Below are 20,873 nucleotides of genomic sequence, written 5' to 3' on the forward strand. Positions count from 1 at the left end.
TACCATTTCTGTAACTCGATTATAATCGCGGTATAACATACTATGAAGACGGTATAGCAGAACAACACTTGTAACCCTCAAAGAGTAGAGATTATACCCTTCGTGTAACTGCCATGTAACAGACGATTAAGTCCGTCCAATTGGAACCGTGATGTACATGATTTAAAATTGTGTACCTTGAGTGTAACTGCGATGTACATGATTTAAAATTGGTGTGTGCGAATCATGGTATTTAAGCAGCTAAGTTTACTGTTTTACTGTTCTCTGACCATTTTCTTCTGCAGTGGCAGCTTCCAGCAGTTGGACCTGTTGAACTTAAAGATGAATTACGAGTACAGAGACTTCCAGTTTATGTATGACGCAGAAGTAGAAGATGAGAGTTATCCTGTCAGGAAAGAAGAAGTGAAACTTAAATTTGAGGTGTTTGGATATGTTTTATTATTATATTTTTTTAGGGTTTTCTTTAATGTTGTTTGCTGTTAGGGTTTTCTTATTTTTAGGATGTATCCGTATTAGGATGTATCCTTAGGATGTATCCGTATTTTTGGAATTGTATGTATGTTGAGTTATGATTGTAGAGTTGCATGATATTAGGTTTAATGAAAACAGTGAAGTAAACAGTTGCATGGTTTTAGGTTTAATTTTTTTTTAGGTGTCATTATGAAGTTTAGGGTTGTTTTTTGAGCTGTCTATTGAGCCTAACATTTTATTCTCTTGTGTGCAGTTTTGTGAGAGCAAAACTAGTTGTACCGAACAAACAACAAACATATTACTCCAAACGATGGTCCACATTGAGAAAGAAGCTTATGAAGTATATTGTGCTTACGCTCATTATATTGGATTCAGTGTTCGCAAGGAGCACGCTACGTTTTGGCCTAACTCCAGAAATATCAAGACGAAGGACTTCGTATGTGGAAAAACAGGTTTCAAGAAAGAGCTTAAGATTACGAAAACTGTTAAATATAGAAGAGCAAAAACAATAACTGGTTGCCCTGCAATGATTCAATATGGAGTTGATGACGAAGGCAATTAAACAGTTAAAAAATTAATTGAATCACATAACCACTCATTAGCGAACTCTGGTGACAAGCACTTGTTGCATTCCAGCAAAAAAATAAGTGAAGTAAATGCAGATAAGCTTAGATCCATGACAGAGTCTGGGATAAGACCAAAATACGCGTTTAACTTTCTAGCCCAAGAAGTTGGGGGTGTAGAGAATCTGAAATGTATAACGACAAATGCTTTCAATTTCATTCAAAGAGAGAAGAGATGTAGAATTGAAAATGATGATGCCAATGTTTTATTGCAGTTGTTTGCAGAGAGACGTGCTGAGGATAACATGTTTGAATGAGATTTTGAAACTGATGTGAGCGGTACGCTAATGAGTTTTTTTTGAGCGACGGGACATCCATGCTTGATTATGACTGCTTTGGAGATGTGATTATTTTTGATACGAGCTATAGGTTAAATAAATATAACTTAAGTTGTGCTCTTATTGTTGGTGTCAACCACAATTGACAGAATGTTCTATTTGGAGTAGGATTCTTGTCAGAGGAGACGATTGACTCGTTTAAATGAATTTTTAAAACTTTCGTCTGTATCATGGGTGATAATCATCCAATAACAATTTACACTGATCAGAATCAGACTATGACCAGAGGAATAACAGAGATTTTGCCACATACATGACATAAATTATGTCAGTGACACATATATAAGAAATTGCCTACAAAGGTTCATTGCGGGTTGGTGAATAGGATAGTCAGTGATATTTTTTATAAATGCTTGAGCAAATGCGAGTCCGAGGAGGAATTTGATGATACATGAGGGATGATAATTGAGACAGGTAATCTGCAAGACAATGCGTGACTAGATGATATGTACAATATTAGACATAAGTGGTCTACAACTTTTAATAAGGATGTATTTGGAATAAGAATTATATCGACAGAGGAGTGAATCAACCAATAACATTTGTCATGGTGTCTTAAAGCCAACACGTTCTATTACATATTGTTTTTTGGGCATTGAAATTGTAATGAGAACATGGAGGCATAACGAGAAGGATGAATATTTCAAATGTGATCAATTTATGATTACTCCTGTCGCGAAGAGCAGCCCAATACTGAGGCAGGCAGCTGCATTTTACTCAAGCTGTACACAATGTTTGAGGAAGAATTTATACACGGGTTTTATGGTATTCAATTATATGCCTCTATAAACAATGAAACTGAAATTTACATTAAGAATTTGGATGATCACAAGATAAATACTACTTGGGTAGTTCATTTCGACAGTGTGAGTTTGGATACTCAGTGCAGATGCAGGAAGTTCGAAATGATAGGGCTATTGTGTGCACACTTTAAGAGTCCTAAACTTTCTACATATTAAGATGATACCTGATAAATATCTATTATTGAGATGGTCTGAAAATGCAAAAGGAGATGTATATAACAGTTCTGGGTACATGCATCTGTAACAGTCACAAACCTCGAATGATATTAAAGGCGACCTAATATTCCAAACACACATGCAAAAAACTGCATATCAATGTACCTAAAAAACAAAGGGAAATCCAGAAGCTAAGCATCGCATGAGGGAGTCCATGAGATTTTCATTGAATATTGATGACATGATGATTGGTAAAGGTTCTAGGACAAGGAGCCAACAAAAGAAAAATAAAAACCTATCAATAATGAATCGAATCTGAATGATCCTGCCAAAATGCGCCCTAAAAGAATATCTAATGCTAGACTAAAAGGGTATTGGGAGAGGAATAAAAGATCAAAAGGTATATTTCACAACTCTTAACCCCTTTTCATATGTTTCATCAAGCCATAAGTTTTCACCCATAACCACTTTATATATAGGAAAGTAAAAAAATGTTTCAATAACCGAAGAACTCGAATCATCACAATGTCATCCACCCATATGCTCACTATCTGATTTTCTAACACAGGTACAAATTTAATGCTAATTTCTGTAATTATTTATGTTGTAATATGAAGATTTCAAGTTGTCACTAATACATTGATATACACTGCAAAATTCCTTTGCTCCACGGAATAGGGAATCCTACACCGCCATGATGACGAATTCCCTTAATGAGACAACAATGCCTCAATGGTCAGAATTATAATTCAGCTTTTGACTCTAATGCAGAAATTCTGATTTGAGTTCTTATTTTGTAATCGGATTTGTAATCTAATGCAGAAATTAAGATTTGAAAATCAGACTTGTAATGTAATGCGGAAATTCAGATTTTGGCTCCAATTCAGAATTTCTGCAAATTTGTAATCACATTTGAGTTTTTATTCAGATTTGTAATCAGATTTGAGTTCTTATTTTGGCTATAATACAGAATTTCAGATTTGAAATCCTGTAATTAAGCTGTGTCGGCTGTTTTATTTAACTTTCGTTGGTTTGAAAAAGTGAATGATTTTGTGATTTTGAAAATAATTTAAATATAAATATAACCTTTTTAATTTTTAAATGAAACATTTTAATTTTAAAATAAGTGAGACCAAACAGGTCTCACATTTTAAATAGTTTAGATGATTGAATACAATACTACAAGTAATACACTTATCCCGAAGAATAAATATATCACTTGTAATAGGGGTTCAATCACCTAGACTAAAAAATTTGTGACATCCGTTTTAGTCTGCGAAATATTTTTATAAAAATGCCAACAAGTTCCCCTACTTAACATAAAAAAATTAGATAGAGTTTATTTTATCTGGGTTCCAAGTTCCCTATAGAGGCAAGCCCCTATAGTTAATTACATCTTAAATGACTGGGAGTCATTTAAGAAAACTCTCGATTAAATCATGTGGTTTTGCCTTCAAGATTTCAAAGTTTAGGTTTTCACGATTGGACATGGGAAAATCAAATGTGATTGTCTCAAAATATTAACAATTATTTAAGGAATCCGAAGGGAAGAAAAGTAGGGGATATCACAGATCTGGGGAAAACCCCGGTGAACTCCCAACTATCCTATTGTTTGGCTTTATGTCTTTGAAGTGATGATTATTTGATATTTCAATTCTGCAAATTATTTAGGATTTAGGATTTATGTTTACACAATATCGGATTGTGCAAATAGCCTAAAAAGATAGGAGGATTTACAACGTACCGCACGATAACCTCAGAATCCTAAAGTGTTAGGACTTATAATTGTACAACAGAGTTGTACAAAAAGCCTAAAGAGTGATCCTATGAGTTGTTATTTAAACTAAAGAAGGTGATAGGTGATGTGAATGTGTTTTGCTGCTGCAGGTTAACCTTGAAGTTGTTCATCGTCGTGCTGTCCATGATATTCGCTCCAAACTCCTTGCCGTGCCGAGTTTAAGTTTTCTAGGGTGTCCAATTACGATGTCAAATCAAACAACTCTATGGTTGTAGTCCTCTAAATGTCCTATATAAAAGAAGACATGCTTAAAACTATATAATATAAAATATGCAATACATGACAAACAGTAGGGTGCATGTAGAACAGTAGTAGGCAAAAACAAGACTAGTATAACATGCTGTACAGAAAGAACAGTAGCAAGTAGAAAACAGAAATAGTATATCATGCTGTATAGGAAGAACAGTAGCAGGTAGAAACAGGAATATCATAACATGCTGTACAGGAAGAACAGTAGTAGACAAAAACAGGAATATTATAACATGTTGTACAAAAAGAACAGTAGCAGGTAAAAACAAGAAAAATGAAGCGTTGTAAAATGTAAAGCAAACCTGTACGCCCGTGAGATCCGCTGTTCCTTAAGTATAGCAAGTCTAAATGCATCACAAAAAGCGAAGTCTGAAAGAAACGTCGTCCAGGAAATCCGAAGAAAAGTGTAACAACTCATGACAAAAAACTCGAGAAAATCAACGAGAAAAGACTCAAGTAAAAGAAAAGAAAAAGAATCCACAAAAATCTTGGAGAAATCCCGAAAGAAAAAGTAACACGAGTGCCCTGTCCCAAAACTTCGATAAAACAAAAAAAAAGTTCAAGTGAGGGGGACCGCAAGCACTCGTATGAGGCTAGGCTCAGATATATATTTATACTCGAGGGTCCGCGAAGGCTAGTCGGTCACCCGTATGTATAAAACCCGCCACTCGTTTAGAAGTGTCTTGAACCTCACTTAAGGGGGGGTATTTCCCAGCCTAAACAAGTATTCGTTACGTGGACAATCAACTTTAAAGTATGTTTTATGTTTTTAACATGCATACAAATTTTAAACATGCAAAGAAGAGTTATCAATTTTTTTTTTTGTAGAAAAGTATATTTTTGCTTGTAAAGGGTTTGTCAAAACTTATATTTTTTTTAGAAATTTTCGTTGTCCACGAGTCGATTACATTGTCGGGCGTGGGACTGCCAACAACCTGAGGTGGTTCGAGCCAACTCCCGTTAGACTTATGCCGGTGAAGGATGTCGTTATCTTATTTTTCATCAAATGCCTGAATCTTGATGTTATAGGATAGGACATCTTTCTGCTCTATCTTCGGTGTGCCTTTATCATCAACACCGTACACCCCAAAACGACTACTTGCGACCTTGCTTGATGATTTCACGTATAGCAAAAGGCTATACGTGAATACTTATACATCGGACATAAGCATAAAAATGAACGAACCAAGAAGCAAGGAAAGAAAAGAACAAAAATGGGGTGAGAGAGAGGAGACACTGATCCACCTAAAACATCGAAAAAAACGAAGGATAAATCAGCCCTCAAAGCTTGTGACAAAAAGGTTCAAAAGGAAGATCTGAAGATCCCTGAATCAATCCGAAATGGATATCACTTTCTCACTTTTTTTTAAATTGGACCAACCCGAGTCAAAATGACCTCCTAATGCCGGTACCAATCCTCCAAAAATATCTTTTGTAGGCTCAATTTAACTCAACCGAATACTCTCCCAAATAGGACTTGAAAATCCTCCAAAAATATCTTTCGTAGGCTCAATTTCATCGAAGTTTCCAATCCAGAAGCCTAGGATGTTTCATATGCAATTTCCAACAATTTTGTATAACTTATATCCTTGCATGAAACGATGGACAAACTCTTAAAATGCTCGTAGCATTTAAGACTTTCAAGCACATCAAAATTCACAACATTTCATAAGCTTTCAATGTCCCTGGATAATTCCCATCCATCAACAATTTCGCCCAATTCAAGAATAAATATGCGAGCTTTCTCCTTCTCAATTTTTTTTTGCTTTGCCAACCTCTCCAACATCCTTGACAGTCAACCAATACGCCAAAAGAGGAATCTATCCATCAAGAGAGATTGCAAAATATATAATTTCAGCGCAGGGCAACAACCATAATACTTCAACTATTAATAAGTCTATCAAAACCAACGCATAAGATGCCTAAATAATGGATCTCAGGTAAGGGCAGCAAGGGAGCCCTCAAAATCAACATAAAAAGTGTCCAAACTACATGTTTTGGGTAGGGGCAGTAAAACAGTCTCGAAATTATACCTCCAAAACCCCAAAATTAAATGAAATTTCATGAATAAGCTTTGAATAGAGGGGCAACAGGAGGGATAACATCAAACCCCCCAAAAACAGGCTCCAAAAGCCTCCGAGCATGCTCAACATGTATCTCAAATAGGGAAGCAATGACAAGGAGCGGAACCGAACCACTATATAAAGCTCCAAAAAGGCTTAAAACCAAAATTTTCATTCAACTTATATTTCAAACATGAGAGGGCAGCAACATGAAGCAAAACCGAGCCCCCAAAACAAGCCTCAAAAAGGGCTTAAAACCAAAATTTTCATTCAACTTATGTTTCAAACATGAGTGGGCATCATCATGGAACAAAACCGAGCCACCAAAACAGGATCCAAAACCAAGCCACTACGAGGCCAAAATCGCAACCCAAAATATAATTAAAACATGTTAGAATTTGCAGCTACATTAAAAGCTTAGAACGAATGTTTCCACTTTGTCGCCCACCACAAGAACAAGTGACAAAATCTTGCCTACGAGAAAAGAGAAATCCACATACAAACCATGCAATTCTTAAGTATTTAAATATGTAGCACTTACATATATACCACCCAAATTTTTGATAGTCCAAAAGAAATAACGCAATTGCAATGTGTAGTTAAGATAGTGCATATGCAAGAATTGAAATTTGGGTGTTAGTTGTGTAAATGCATAAGAATTCGAGTGGTATGTATGTAAATGCCATCCATGTGTAACAATCTTGCAAGGCTAGAAAAGCTAGCAGCAGCTCAGACAAGTGGGAAATAGTACGCTTTTGCGGAAACATAAAAAAAAAAGTCAGGAGTCATGTGAACAGTAATAAACTTGATATGCCATCAAAATTTATGTTAGAAAACATAAGATTATTCCATTCCTTTCACTTCTACATTCCATCCACCCAAGGACTGAAAATGAATGCTACAGATGCATATAGTTGCTTGACAAGCTGCATAAATAATTTCCCCATACCTAATACCTCAGATTTTTACAAATAGGCCACCCAAAGTAAATAATTGGAATCATTCAAGATGCTAGCCATGTGACATGCAAATTCACAAGAATTATATGTCATATATCCAATTCCCTTTTTGGAGGACCAAAGTATCGCGAACACTTAAAATTTTTTTTTGATTGTTTACCAATAGAATACCAAAGCTTGCAGATTTTTACAAATCGAATACCAAAGCTTGCATATTTTTATAAATCGACCACACATAAACTATAACCAATACAAGTTTCAAAACACCAAGGTCCCCCCACCATTACAAATATTAAATAGAGTCCTTTCAGATTTTTTGTAAGAGGGAAGCACCAAGCAACTGAATGTAAGCTGTATAAATAACAAGTTTTTAAGAGCTACGTATGTAAGGCCAAAACAACATTGGGTTCCAAGAACCCCAAGCAGCAAATAAAATGGCAAAACTCTATCTGCTTAAGGTGCTCCCTTCATGGTAGAAGCAAAGCTAGAGCTACCTATACGAATTCCTCCAAACATTCTGCAAAAACAGTGGCATTCAGCAAGCAAACAAGCTTATAAACATGGCAAGCATGTGAGCAATATTTAACCTAATTCCTCTCAAGCAATAAAAGGATGAGTTCAGAACCTACAGGATTTTTAAGTCTTGCTTTCCTTCATTATACCACAGCAAAGAAGAGGTCTCAAAATTATTAAAAGACAAATGTCGTATATAGATTTGCTTAATTAAGCAAGAAATCGATTCATTAGAAATATTTCTACAGCACCTCCTTCTATCGAAGTTCTTTTGAACCAACCCAAAATCTCAATGGCCAAACAAGCGGTCAAGCAAAGGTATCGAGGGGACCAGCAAGGAATGCGAAGAACTCGGTCAAAGTGTAGAACAAAACAAGCAACGAATCCGACAGAATCTCCCCTTTCCCCAAAAGTTTCGGCTCCGAAATCTCCACAAATCTTCTCCACAGCACTTTCAAAAGGCCTCAAGCACACGAGATAAACAGAGCAAGAAAAATCGAACCAAGGAGATTTAGAGGAGATTTTGACAGCACCTCCACCCTCTCCAAAAATTTTATGCCCCCTAGACTTTCCACAGTAAAGAAGAAGTAAAACAGCCTTTCGAAGAGCAAAGAAAAAAATGCAGCCTCTTCAACGACACCCCAAAGCCACTCCTCTCCCTTTTTTTTTTCAAAAATTTTCAACAACCTTTAGATCTCATAGGATGAAAAGAACAAGTAAGAATGGAATTAGAGTAGATTTTGGCAGCACCTCCCCACTCTCAGAAATTTCGGCTAACCCTAAAACTCCTCCCCAGGTGGGGTTCATATAGCCAGGGAAGAGGAGATGTGTTTCTCGTCACTTACCTGGGCGGTGAGCCGAGCCAAGAGAAGCGACAAACCTCGCGTGAGGAGATGACGACGAGAATCGCAGAGGCGTGGGAGGGGAGGGAGCGTGGGAGGGGAAAGCCGGAGTGCGTCAGAGGGAGTAGGTGGAAGCTTTTTGCAGGGCGGCAGGCATAGAGAAGGGGGACCGCAGGCCGAATCTTTGCGATTGGCGAGGGGCTCTGTCGGTTCGGCTAGGGCTCATGATCGGAGAGGAAGGAGGGCTCGGGCCGACCTCGTGAACGGGAAGAAAGGGCGATCGAGCCGTGCGGTTTAGGGATTTAGGTTTTTAGAAAACAAAAAAAAGAATTATAAGCAATCGAGTGAACCGTGTGATTTAGGGATTTTGGTTTAGAGAAAAAAAACAGAATTATATAATATATATATATATATATCAAATTTCATGTGATTTATCCATGAGCGGTGCCCTAGTAAAAAAATTGGTGTCCTCCCTAAGTAATTTCAACATTCCGGACGCTCCGGCGCAGTTCATTTTGCCGTCAGAGGTCGCTTTGACGGATTCATCGATTTGCGTGTCAATTTTCTCGTGTCAAAAATATGGCAATATGAGTGTCCTCTCCTACCAAAATTGGTATTCCGAACGCATTGTCACAGTCCATTTTGTCTTCGGAGGTCATTCGGAGTTCACATTTTCACCCGTCCTTTGGGCTTAATTGAAATCCGATTTCGTGCAATACATTGAATTTTGTGCATTTTGTGTGTGTATGTGACGAATGTTTTCCTATGACTTGGAATCTTATTGGGAACTTTTCCCTTGAGTCTTCACAAAATAGCCCATAACCGCTCGTTCATAAGACGATATTCTTGTGGCATAAATGCTAGACATTAAAGGAAAATAAGAAGTGGTTAGAATTTCTAAAAGGGTGGGTCTCAATTCTAGTTTTCTAAGATGGTTAATAAGAACTCCTAGAGCTAGATCCTAGGCTCCTAAGAAGAAGAAAAGACCTCACAAAAATGAGGTCAACAAGCTGTTGGCTCTAATGCAGAAATTATGATTTGAGTTCTTATTTTGTAGTCAGATTTGTAATCTAATGCAGAAATTTAGATTTGAAATTCAAATTTGTAATGTAATGCAGAAATTCAGATTTTGGCTCCATTTCAGAATTTCTGTTTTGCAAAAATTCAGATTTGTAATCAGATTTGAGTTCTTATTCAGATTTGTAATCAGATTTGTAATCAGATTTGAGTTCTTATTCAGATTTGTAATGCAGAAATTCAGATTTGAAATTCAAATTTGTAATTTCTGTCATAGCCTGTAGCTTCATTGTGTAATCAGATGATATGAATTTGATAAATGAGAATGTGATTTCTATCTAATTGTGATGCTTGTATTGAGTTTGTGGGACTCTAATTTCTGTCATAGCATGTAGCATTCATTGGCAACATTATGTGCAGAATTTCTATCTAATTTAAATATTTTTTTGGGATAGCTAATTGGGATATCTATCTAATTGGAATGGCAAGAATTTGTATATTAATGATTCATGAATGTGATGTATATCTAAATGGGATGCTAGAAATTAAATTGAATGTGATGAGTACTTCGAATATCATTTATTAATTTGATTCTCAATAAAAAAATTTAAGTTAGGAAAAGCTTCTTAGTCACATAACAAGAAAATCTCATAATAAGAACTGAAGTTATTCTAATGCAAACAATTATTAAAGCCACAGAATTTATACACAGCTCAACAAATCCTCAATAGCATCTTAGCCACAACATCTTAGTCACATAACTTGGGCAAAAAAATTTATACTTTTATTAACAGCTCAAGAAATTTTTTACAATCATTACATGAAATTGCATATGAAACCCAAAATACATTTGTTATATCTCCATACATTCGTTACAACCTTTTTTAGCATAGAACTATCCAATGGCTCCGATTGGCTCCCAAAATTTGGTTACACTGCAACATACACCGAGCTCCCCAAAAATCTATCCAGACCGCAACATGCTTGAAACGATGTAATCCACCCATATGGTTCCTGCGTTATCTTTTTTCTTTTTTTGGTTCCTGCACAAAAAGAAGCTGTGGCTTTCTCAATAAATGCCAAACTAACAAAAAGGTTGAATGAATAAATGCCAAACTAACAACTGCAATATAATCTGTAAATAAGTGTATTGACATCCCGTGGCCTTCTCAATAAATAAGATCTGTAAATGAGTGTATTGACATTCCGTGGCCTCCTAATTAGTAAAAAATCTGTATGACATCTCAAGAGAGATATTAGATGGCTCAAATATTAGAGATGAAAAAGCTTATTAACGTAAACCTATACCTACTCCAAAAGAACTACGTTTGTGACAATGCAAATTTATAAATCTCGTAGCCTATTTCTGCTTTAAATAATGACATGGATTTCTGCCATTGCAAATAGTCTTTCCAATTGAATTTACTCTTCTGTACTATTATTTTCATATATTTACACACGAAGACACCACAGTCAAAACTATTGCTCTGCACTGTAATGCCTCTAGGCATAACAACTTGCCATTTACTCAGATCAGACTCGAACGTTTCTCCGACATCACTTAAAAAAATGTTTAATCTGCACAATAGAAATGAATGAACAATAGCATATGAAACATATAACATAAGAACATAAAACAATATACATTGCCTACTTACAATGGCATCAGTCATATGCAAATACATTCTGTTCGGCAATGAATCATATAATCTCTATTTGCGATCCTTTATTGATCCAACTAGCAGCGTCCAATGCTGATTATTGATTATTGGTAGCAAAATTAACTCCACATTCTTAGTAGTATCTTTCGTAATGTGATCTCCAAACCCTTTAACGTTGCCTACTTTGTATAGCTGCATAAAAATAAATATATGACATAAGAACAACTATTAATTGAAGATTTATTTAGGTGCACTCATGAATTTTAATATTTACCCAGTGACATGGAGACACATATAAGTAAAATCTATATAGATGCGGTGTTTTGCATCTCTTATTCTTCATTAACATAGCAAAACAATCGATTTGTTCATTTCCTAACCACCTGTTTATGAGTAATTCATCAAGATAACGTCGAGTTAAGGAGACATGTCCCATATTAATTACTAAGTCAACTCTGCATTTCAAATATATAATTTAGATCGCAAATAAATACAAAAGTAAAGAAAGATAATCAATAATTAAAAATGGTACACTAACAAGTGAATTTTCTACAACAGGTATCGATTGTTTCCTGCATATAATCTGAAATTTATTGTCGGGCGGGAAAATCAACCACAAGTGTTGTTGGACAGACCTATAAGAAAAAAACAAACATTAGAATATGGAAATATTCAAGTTAGGAGGTGAAGACTTCAAGGAAGCATTCTATACCTTATCAGAGTAGTCTTCATCAACATATTGCATGTCGACTTTATCCTGATCGTCCTCTATCTATAAATGGTGTTTCATGAACTTCTTCAGCTTCCTTAATATATACAGTTTGTTGATCAGAGCTAATGTCACCAGTTATGATTTGCTGATCAACTTGTTCTGCTTGCCTTGTATTTACAACATCAACGGTTAAATAAGAGATATTGTTATTTGAAATAATAAAGAAGAATGTTTTTGGATAATGCTTAGGTGCAGACTTCAACCTCTTCAGCCGTCTTCTGAGTTGATTTTTTCTTCCTTTTCCATTCAAAAATCATAAATGGAGAACTGAGAAACCTTTTTCTTCTGCCCTCTCTTGTCTTAATCCTTTGAATTAGGCTTCTTAGTGGGGACTTTTTGACCCATTTACTTGGAAAAGACCCACCTGGTTGTATTATTGCTTTCTTTAATTCTTTAACTTCACAATTTAACTCTGTCATTGTATTTTCCAAATTTGTCAGACGAGTGTTAGCTGAGCCTTGAAAGTCCAAGAACAATTTATGATGATCTTTAAGTAATTCATGGATTTCTTTTAAACCAATTTGAGGGCTAGTATTTTGATACGTATGACCATGTGCTGGTTGAGGACTTGTATGGTAAGGAACTATAACATCAACAACGTCAAGAAATGTGGGCGAATGTGGTCAGGATTGAGTCTCCCTTTGTGGGAGATGCTTCCAAGGACTGGATGGTTCTTAAAGTGGGGGGCCAAGTAAACGATGCTCGCTGTCTTTTATTTCAATGAAATAATCATAAACCCTCTATTGGGCATGCCTATAAGGAGTGCAACTTCATCTGAATCAAATTTGAGCTCTTTCCCCCCCAAGTTGAATGCCATTCGATCAACGTCCCAACATTTTATTATATGCATCGTCAGAATATGATCCTAAGGGTACGGAGGAAGTTCAAAAAATTGAGCCAAACTCATGGCTTCCAATTTATTCAATGTCTCATCGTCGACTTTTTATCGGATCTTATCGAGAACTTCTCGTACTGCAGATAGACGAAATTTGCAATTCATTGCTTTTGCGTTCAAAAACCTACAAGAATACAGCAGAATAATTTAGTATCAAGTATATATCCGTTTGACGACAAAATGTCTTCAATTAAAATTCATTTAACACCATTAACCAAGCTTTCCTAAATAAATATTTTTTTTGACAAATATTAAAGCATGATGATCTTTGTTGTTCTTTTTAGGAAGGAGTTCTTAATGTATTAAAAGTAGAACATAGTGTGTTGACAAAGTTCTTCATAACCACATGATATCACCATTAACCAAAATAATGGATCAGAAAACATAATCTAAATAATACCAAGAAACGGTTTGACTGTCCTTCTTCTTCGACTGCTTACGGCCGCCCTTCGCCTTTAGCGTTGCCTCCTCGCATTCGGGCGGATCACCCTCTCCCAAATCCGCAACATTCGGCTCTTCCAAGCTCTTCGTAGTCGCCTCCTTATCTTCCATTTTACTCTTCCCTCACAAAAGCAATCAGAAACCCTAAACCCTAACCTTGAAAAGGAAGACGATGAAGGAACCCTAGCGGCGCGCGAATCCCTGTATTTCGAATACGATTTCTTACTGTGTTGGTTTTTTAATTTTTACTACGATTTAATAGGTTATAAGGGGTGACAAGACGTTAAAGTCTATTTATACACGTGGTGGGTTTTAAGGGGTTAACTAGGCTTTAGCAGGGAGAGGTGTTATCGTAAAATGATAAAGCCCATTACAATTTTTGTATTAGAGTTATATATCTTATACCACTGACTACGACTAATTGAACTCACCAAAACTTTTTTCTTTTAACAATTTTTTTTTTATAATTTCTCCTCATACAAGTAAATAAACTTAATATGCTGATTAGTAATAGTTTTGTTAGAAAAATAACAAAATCTAAATTTTAAATCAACGTGCAAACTATCATACTTCACCATTTTTTCTTTCTCTTTCTCCTTTCCCTCTCTTCTTCTCCTTTCTTGTCTTCTGTTTTTTGCCTATTTCCTTCTCTATTTCTCCTCAAGAAATATGAAGTTATGGTAGGCTTGGCAAGTTTATATTATATAACCCTTTTGCTATAATTAAATAATTCTATATTTATTACTATATCATATGTGCTATGTAAAAACGGAAAAAATAAAAAAAATAAAATAATAATAAATTGAATGGGTGTAGGAATAGATATCTCTTCAGTTACGATATAAGAGGAAAAAATAAAAAAATAAAATAATAATAAATTGAAAGGGTGTAGGAATATGTATCTCTTTGGTTACGATATAAGAGTTTTATCTCTTAGCCTATCAAGCAGAACAAGCGAAAGTTAGAGAGAGAGATCGAGAGAGGAAAAAACTATCGTGCTCTAGCTAAGGAGAAGAGGAAGAAAATTGTGTCCTAATCGAAGAAGAAAGGGAAGAGGTAAGGGAGAACTATCCCGAACAACAGGAAGAAAGGGAAGATTGTGCGCTGCTCTATTGGGTTGCATCGAGATCGCAAGTGAAGGAGAAGAGTGAGAAGACATGATCTGCAGTGCTCGCGTGCAGCAAGGAGAAGGGGAAGGGACGAGGGTTTTGAACTCCTTGCAGGATCAGTGCAGTGCCCTTACAGTGCAAAGAAAGGAGGAGGCGAGTCTTTTGGTTGCTGAAGGAGAAATATTGACCGAGTAAATAGATGAGGTAGGAAGCCTCTATCGAGTTGGACGCCGTGTATATAGGAACAAAAGGAAGAAGAAGGTGCTCGTGCGTGCCGGAAGAGACTCGCGTTCGAGTTGTAGCGGCGGGTGGCCAAATGATTATAAGATATGAGTTTTAATTAAAAAATCTTATAAGCATATATATGTTTGTATAATATGATATTAATATTATGTTCATTAATTAATTGGATATTAAGGAGGAAAAATTTGTTTTGGTTTCGAGCAGAGAAGAACTGACGACGCGGAAGATAGATGTAAGATTTATATCTCCTTTAATTTATTTATATTAGTATTTTAATTTAGTGCCCATTATGTGGATATTAATTATTATGAGTAGAAACTAGTTATTTGATTGGGAAGTGTGATTGTGTTTTGACAATGAAGAATTTTTGGCTTTGCTAGAAGAAGTGAGGTAAATTCTACAATTTTATTTTTATGTCTTCTAATTTAGAAGATATATACATATCTAAATTAATGCGCATTTTGAAAATATTTTAGGATTTTGATCTCATGTCAATAAACTGGTAAAAGACTAGCAAGAAGTTAAGTGGAGGATTAAGCTAATAAAAATGTTTCCTAATAATTGAGGTGAGTAATTATATATCTATATTGTAATAATTATTTCTGTTTCAAATTATATATTTGATTTCATGTATGCCCTAGTTCTGCAATTGATTATTTATATTAGCATACATGATAGATATTCATGTTAAATAACTTTACATAATTGTTTAGCCTCTAGAATTTTAGTAAATGTGCATATGTCAGTTGATTTTATGACTTATAGATATTGTAAGTTTGCACTTATTCATCAACAGATAGAGGTAAAGTGTTTCATAAGAAAAAAATGCATGCTGTGGAAGAATGAAATATCATATATATGAATGCTTGTATGTGCATGTTTAAAGGAGCTCACCCCTAATGGTACAAGATGGGGACGCCTGTGTACTCACACGCGTAGAGGTTTTTCTATCATCATAGTTATTTGTGATAGATTACTAACAGTTGTGCTGACTGGATAATATCGGTCATTGGTGTATAGAAAGAGCTTACCATCGCAAGACAATTGTGATGTTTACATCGCTAATCGTTGTGACGACGAGATAATTTCAGCCAGAGGCTAGTATGGGCCTTTTTACTTGAGACAATTGTGATATTTAGATCGTTAATCACTGTGACGACAAGATAATATCGGTCAGGAACGTGTTAGGTTATGTTGAAGGTGATCTTCGAAGAGACAGTGTGTATGCTAAGAGTATAAAATAAAAATAAAGAAATACATATAGAGGATTTGAGTATTTTTATTTAGAAAAGTTCATTGATATATGTATTAGCATATATAGTATTTCTTATAGAAATATAAAAGACTAGCATGCATATTGATTTCTTTTTCCTTATATTACTGTTGTTTAGAAGTGAGATTGCTCTTGTGTTATATTTAGATAACTTATTATATTGCTTTAATATTCTTGTAGGTTTTAATCTTTTGAAAAACAGGAATAGAAGAGAATCGAATGTTTACAAGAGGTGAGAATAAGTGAATAACAAACAGAAATGCACAAATTTATACTTTTTAATTTTAATTTCTTTCTTTAGTGGGTCTTTCATATATATTTGAATATTAAACAGTTAGTTTTAGAAATAGAACATCATAGATTTGATTTCAACCATCTGATCGTTTGTTCTTATCGGGCCGGGTTGTGACATGCTATCTCCTAAATCCAATTTCAGCCCTTCAGTTTTCATCAGCCATTGCATAAAAGTGAAATTCAAAATTCCACTCATACGTGAGTTGATGAACAGTGAAATTGAATTAAAACCATAGGAAAACTTTATTTAAATGGGCACTAATTCCATAACTTTCTCATCTTTAAGACTTATCATATAATTTTATATATCAAATTGATTATTTTGATGTGTAGAATGTAATATAATGATCAGTGGTGATTTTATAAAATTTTGAAAATTTGGTTATCAGTTATTTAGTGTTTGTTGCACTAATACAGTTATACCTCATCAAAAATTGGGTTTTACACAAGCCTTCTTTGCTGCCCTTGAAGCTTAGCGATCTTATGATTAATCAACAGTTCATTAAATAGAGATTTTAACTGTGTTGCTGAGAACGAAAGATCTTCAGAGGGAGAAGTTTTCTTCATTTTACATAATTTCAGTGAATCATGTTTTTTGCTGTACAAATCGAGTAGAGTAAAATGAAGAAAACATCTATCTTAACATTTTGTAGGAATGAATGAAGGCTGATTCAGGAAGCTGAATCAAAACTGTTGTAATAAGCTAATGATGATGATAATTCTATTGATATGAGGCTCAAAGAAAATTGGCTGTTCTCTTTTCTACCCTATGATGCACATATGTAATCGTGTACTTTTAGAGAGTTCATGCTATCTTGAAATTGGAATTCAAATTAGCTGGACTTCATCTATAACTGTAGAGGGTAGGTTTAGGTTGTAAGTTCTTATCTGCAATATAAATTTGATTACTGAAGATTTATAACCCTGAAAAAGGCATTTAAATATTCATGCGTTGTTTGCGTAACTAATTGGCATTCCCAAAATGGTCATACGGTGAGTAGACCACTGAAGACTACTTCACTCATCGTGCACCATTTTTTATACATTGTCTCTCATTTATAATTTAAACTATATGTTATCTTATGTCTTCCAAGTAATGTCTTTCGTCTACATGCAAATATGCTTGGTCTTCATAAGCTTTATTCATATTTTCTTATATGAACAGTACATTTTGTTTGGTTTTGCATACAAACTATATGGTTAGATATGTAAACATATAAGAATTGTATGGTTTGCATGTAAATGCCCTTTAATATAATGATAGAACTGCAGAAAAATGAGCTACTGGAAATGGAGTTTGTTCATATTTTTGTTACTTCTATAGAGCTGCATTGGAAGAAGCATAATGCATGCGTAAACCTCTTTCATTTGGAACTTTATGTCGGATTCTAGAAGACAAAAAAGAGGTTTTTTTTTTGTATCCACTTATTACTTTCACGATTCAGAGAATTTAGAGTTGTTTCCTAGTTTCTATTTTGATATGGTCTAAATTTTTCGTCCAACATCTTGACTCCTAGTAGCTGCTTCAATTTGATTTATAATTAATATTCTCAAATGTGTTTCCCTAGTACCACGAACTTGAAATTTTTTAAACTGTCTTGGCTTGCCAAGATATACTATTTAGCAATTAGAATGTTAAAAATAGCTTGTTATTGAAGGCATGAACCTCCGGTGCTGGCTGGAAATGTTTCAATTCTCCACATTGAATCTGATGTCATAACCGTATGCAAGCCTGCTTCTATTCCAGTAAGTAAATATATTTAATGGCACTCTTGTAGTTTCTATACATCAAAATCAATGTCCTTTATTTAAACTTATTTTACTTCAGTTTTACTGGATACTATAGCAGGCTGGTTTGGTGCTTAGCACTTGAGTATCATTAGCATTTCCATATGGGGCAATTCATTGACGGAGATCCTTGATAAATTTTCTTATGCATTCTATGACTATTTATGACGTTGGGGATCCCATTTTTTACCATGAATCACAGAATTCCATGATTGTAGGATCAAGTCAAGATGGGTTCCGGCCCGGTAGTCGCAGCAGGAGTTTCCCACTATTTCGGGCTTCATTGGCCATGTGGACTCTTATTTCCTTTTTTTTTAATTTCTAATTAGGGTTTAATTTGTGTCTTAGTATAAGTACGTTATTTTAGACCTGATTTGAAGGCTTTGGTTTGTTTTTTTGTATTTTGAAGATTGTATTTTCTGATTTCTGCCCTAAGGAGTGCTATATCATATTCCTCTTGCAAGTATTGTGTTTGTAGCTTGGTCATGAACAGATTGTGGATCTCCCTCATCTTCTTTACGGCTCTGTTTTACTTCTGGTATCATTGTTCTCCATCTGGACAGCTGTCAAACTGCTGTTTCTTCGTACAGCTTGCTGCCCAACAACACTTTTTGCCATTCCTTGACCTTCATCACTTTTTTCACTTCCGCTGCTCATCCTACAACTCTCCTAAACCTTCTTTGGGTTGTGCCACATTTTAAACAACTCTAGATCGGTGTCAATTTTGACATAAAACTTTGATTAGAATCTTCTTCTAACTAGGATACCTTTATCCATTCATTTAAACAGGATTTATATGGAAGTGTATATAGATTGTTTTACTTACACGCATTCAAATGAATTTGATTTTTTTGCAAGTATTGTGTTTGTAGCTTGGTCACGAACAGATTGTGGATCTCCCTCATCTTTTTTACAGTGCTGTTTCACTGCTAGTATCACTGTTCTCCATCTGGACAGCTGTCAAACTGCTGTTCCGTCATACAGCTTGCTGCCCAACAACACTTTTTGCCATTCCTTGGCCTTCGTAACTGTTTTCACTCCCGCTACTCATCCTACAACTCTCCTAATCCTTCTTTGGGTTGTGCCACATTTTAAACGACTCTAAATCGGTGTCAGTTATGTCATAAAACTTTGATTAGAATGTTCTTCTAACTAGGGTACCTTTATCCATTCATTTAAACATGATTTATATGGAAGTGTGTATAGATTGTTTTACTTACACGCATTCAGATGAATTTGATTTTTTTTCTTTAATTTCACAAGGCTTCTGATCTTTCCTGCTAAAAAATAAAATAAAAAGTTAGATGATTGTATTATATTGTTCTCAATAGTGGCCTACAGTATGCCATATTTCAGTAGGCTGATAAAACTTAATTGTTGGGCTATGTGGAAGTAACAATTGTTCTTGAAATCCCTCATGTATAATAATTTAGATGCAATTAATGAGATTTGATTGTTTCTCCACATTATTATATATCTTTGATGTTGAAAATATGACCGCTAAACATATCAGGAGGTAAATATAAAAAACAAATTGTTTGATATTAAGAATCTGCTTAACTAATGTCAAAAAGAAGTTTTACCTTTGAGGCCTTTGGTCTTATGTACCATGGATTTCAAAGGGGAGGGTGAAGAAGAAGGGTTTTTTGAAAAACTCGAAATAAAATGGTTGAGAAAGCAAGAAAATTGATAAGTAAAATTCTTGGAACGATTATAGATTCTCTACCCTCCTCTTCGTTTCTTCCGACTACCAGTTCACCTAATTTTTGTGCGGAGACCAAATGAATCAAAGAGGGTGATTATATAAGAGATACTGTCATGATGCCGAACTAGGGTGTTGGGGAGCTCATCAAATTTGGAATATGGGTAGCGCCTCAGTCCTGTGATAGCGTTGCAGCGCTGCATAATAAAGAAGCAGTGCTGCGGTGCTCAATGGTAGTGTCGTGCTGTTGGTTAGGTTGGAGGTGACACCCTGTTACTCGGGTAGGGCACGACAATGCTCAGTGCCAGTTTCACACACCCTAATTTTTCTTAGTCGACTTAAGGCACATAGTTCAAACTAAACTAATTTAAAAAAAATATTACAAACATTCAAGCAACTTGAACATTATAAAAGTTGATTTGTCTCTCAAAAAACACTTGTTTTAATGCCAGATTTTCAATTGGGATAAACATTACAAACATACAATTAGTATAATTACACGCACCCCAGACATAGTTATGTTGAGTTCTCTGCAAATTGGCATAACTATGCGGGGAATTGGCGTAACCGCGCATATGTATTGGTGTAATTATGTCGAGTTTTGAACAGTTTGGACGCCTTAATGCTATATAAGGAGATCATGTGAAGACTTAGGATTACTTTTGGCCTTGGGGGCTTGCCTCTTAGGTTGAGGAGAGGTTTTTGGACTCTAGTGTTTCTCCTTAGGATTTGCTCGAGAATGTTCTTCTTATTTTTTCTTTTTTCATATCTTTTTCTTGAGAGTTTGGAGAGATTGTCTGGAGAGATTAAGTGCATTTGTACGAGGGAGTGTCGGCGTTTAAAAGGGGGGGGAGTTACGTTTG

The 20,873-nt window shown here is 35.2% G+C and overlaps 1 protein-coding gene across 3 annotated transcripts in view; it reads left to right on the forward strand.

Annotated features, from left to right (window-relative positions):
• Nucleotides 1-20,873, forward strand: part of LOC110019691 (RNA pseudouridine synthase 7) — a 204,187-nt gene that overhangs the window by 17,818 nt on the left and 165,496 nt on the right. For all 3 annotated transcript variants that reach the window (XR_002293476.1, XM_020717470.1, XM_020717472.1), the window contains exon 5: nt 18,179-18,266. Coding sequence is in view for 2 of the 3 variants with exons in the window: in XM_020717470.1 (XP_020573129.1) it covers nt 18,179-18,266 (88 nt within the window). In the remaining variant the exon portion in view is untranslated. The remainder of the gene's footprint in view (nt 1-18,178; nt 18,267-20,873) is intronic.

Source organism: Phalaenopsis equestris, unplaced genomic scaffold (assembly GCF_001263595.1).
Source record: "Phalaenopsis equestris unplaced genomic scaffold, ASM126359v1 Scaffold000070, whole genome shotgun sequence".
NCBI classification, from domain to species: Eukaryota; Viridiplantae; Streptophyta; class Magnoliopsida; order Asparagales; family Orchidaceae; genus Phalaenopsis; species Phalaenopsis equestris.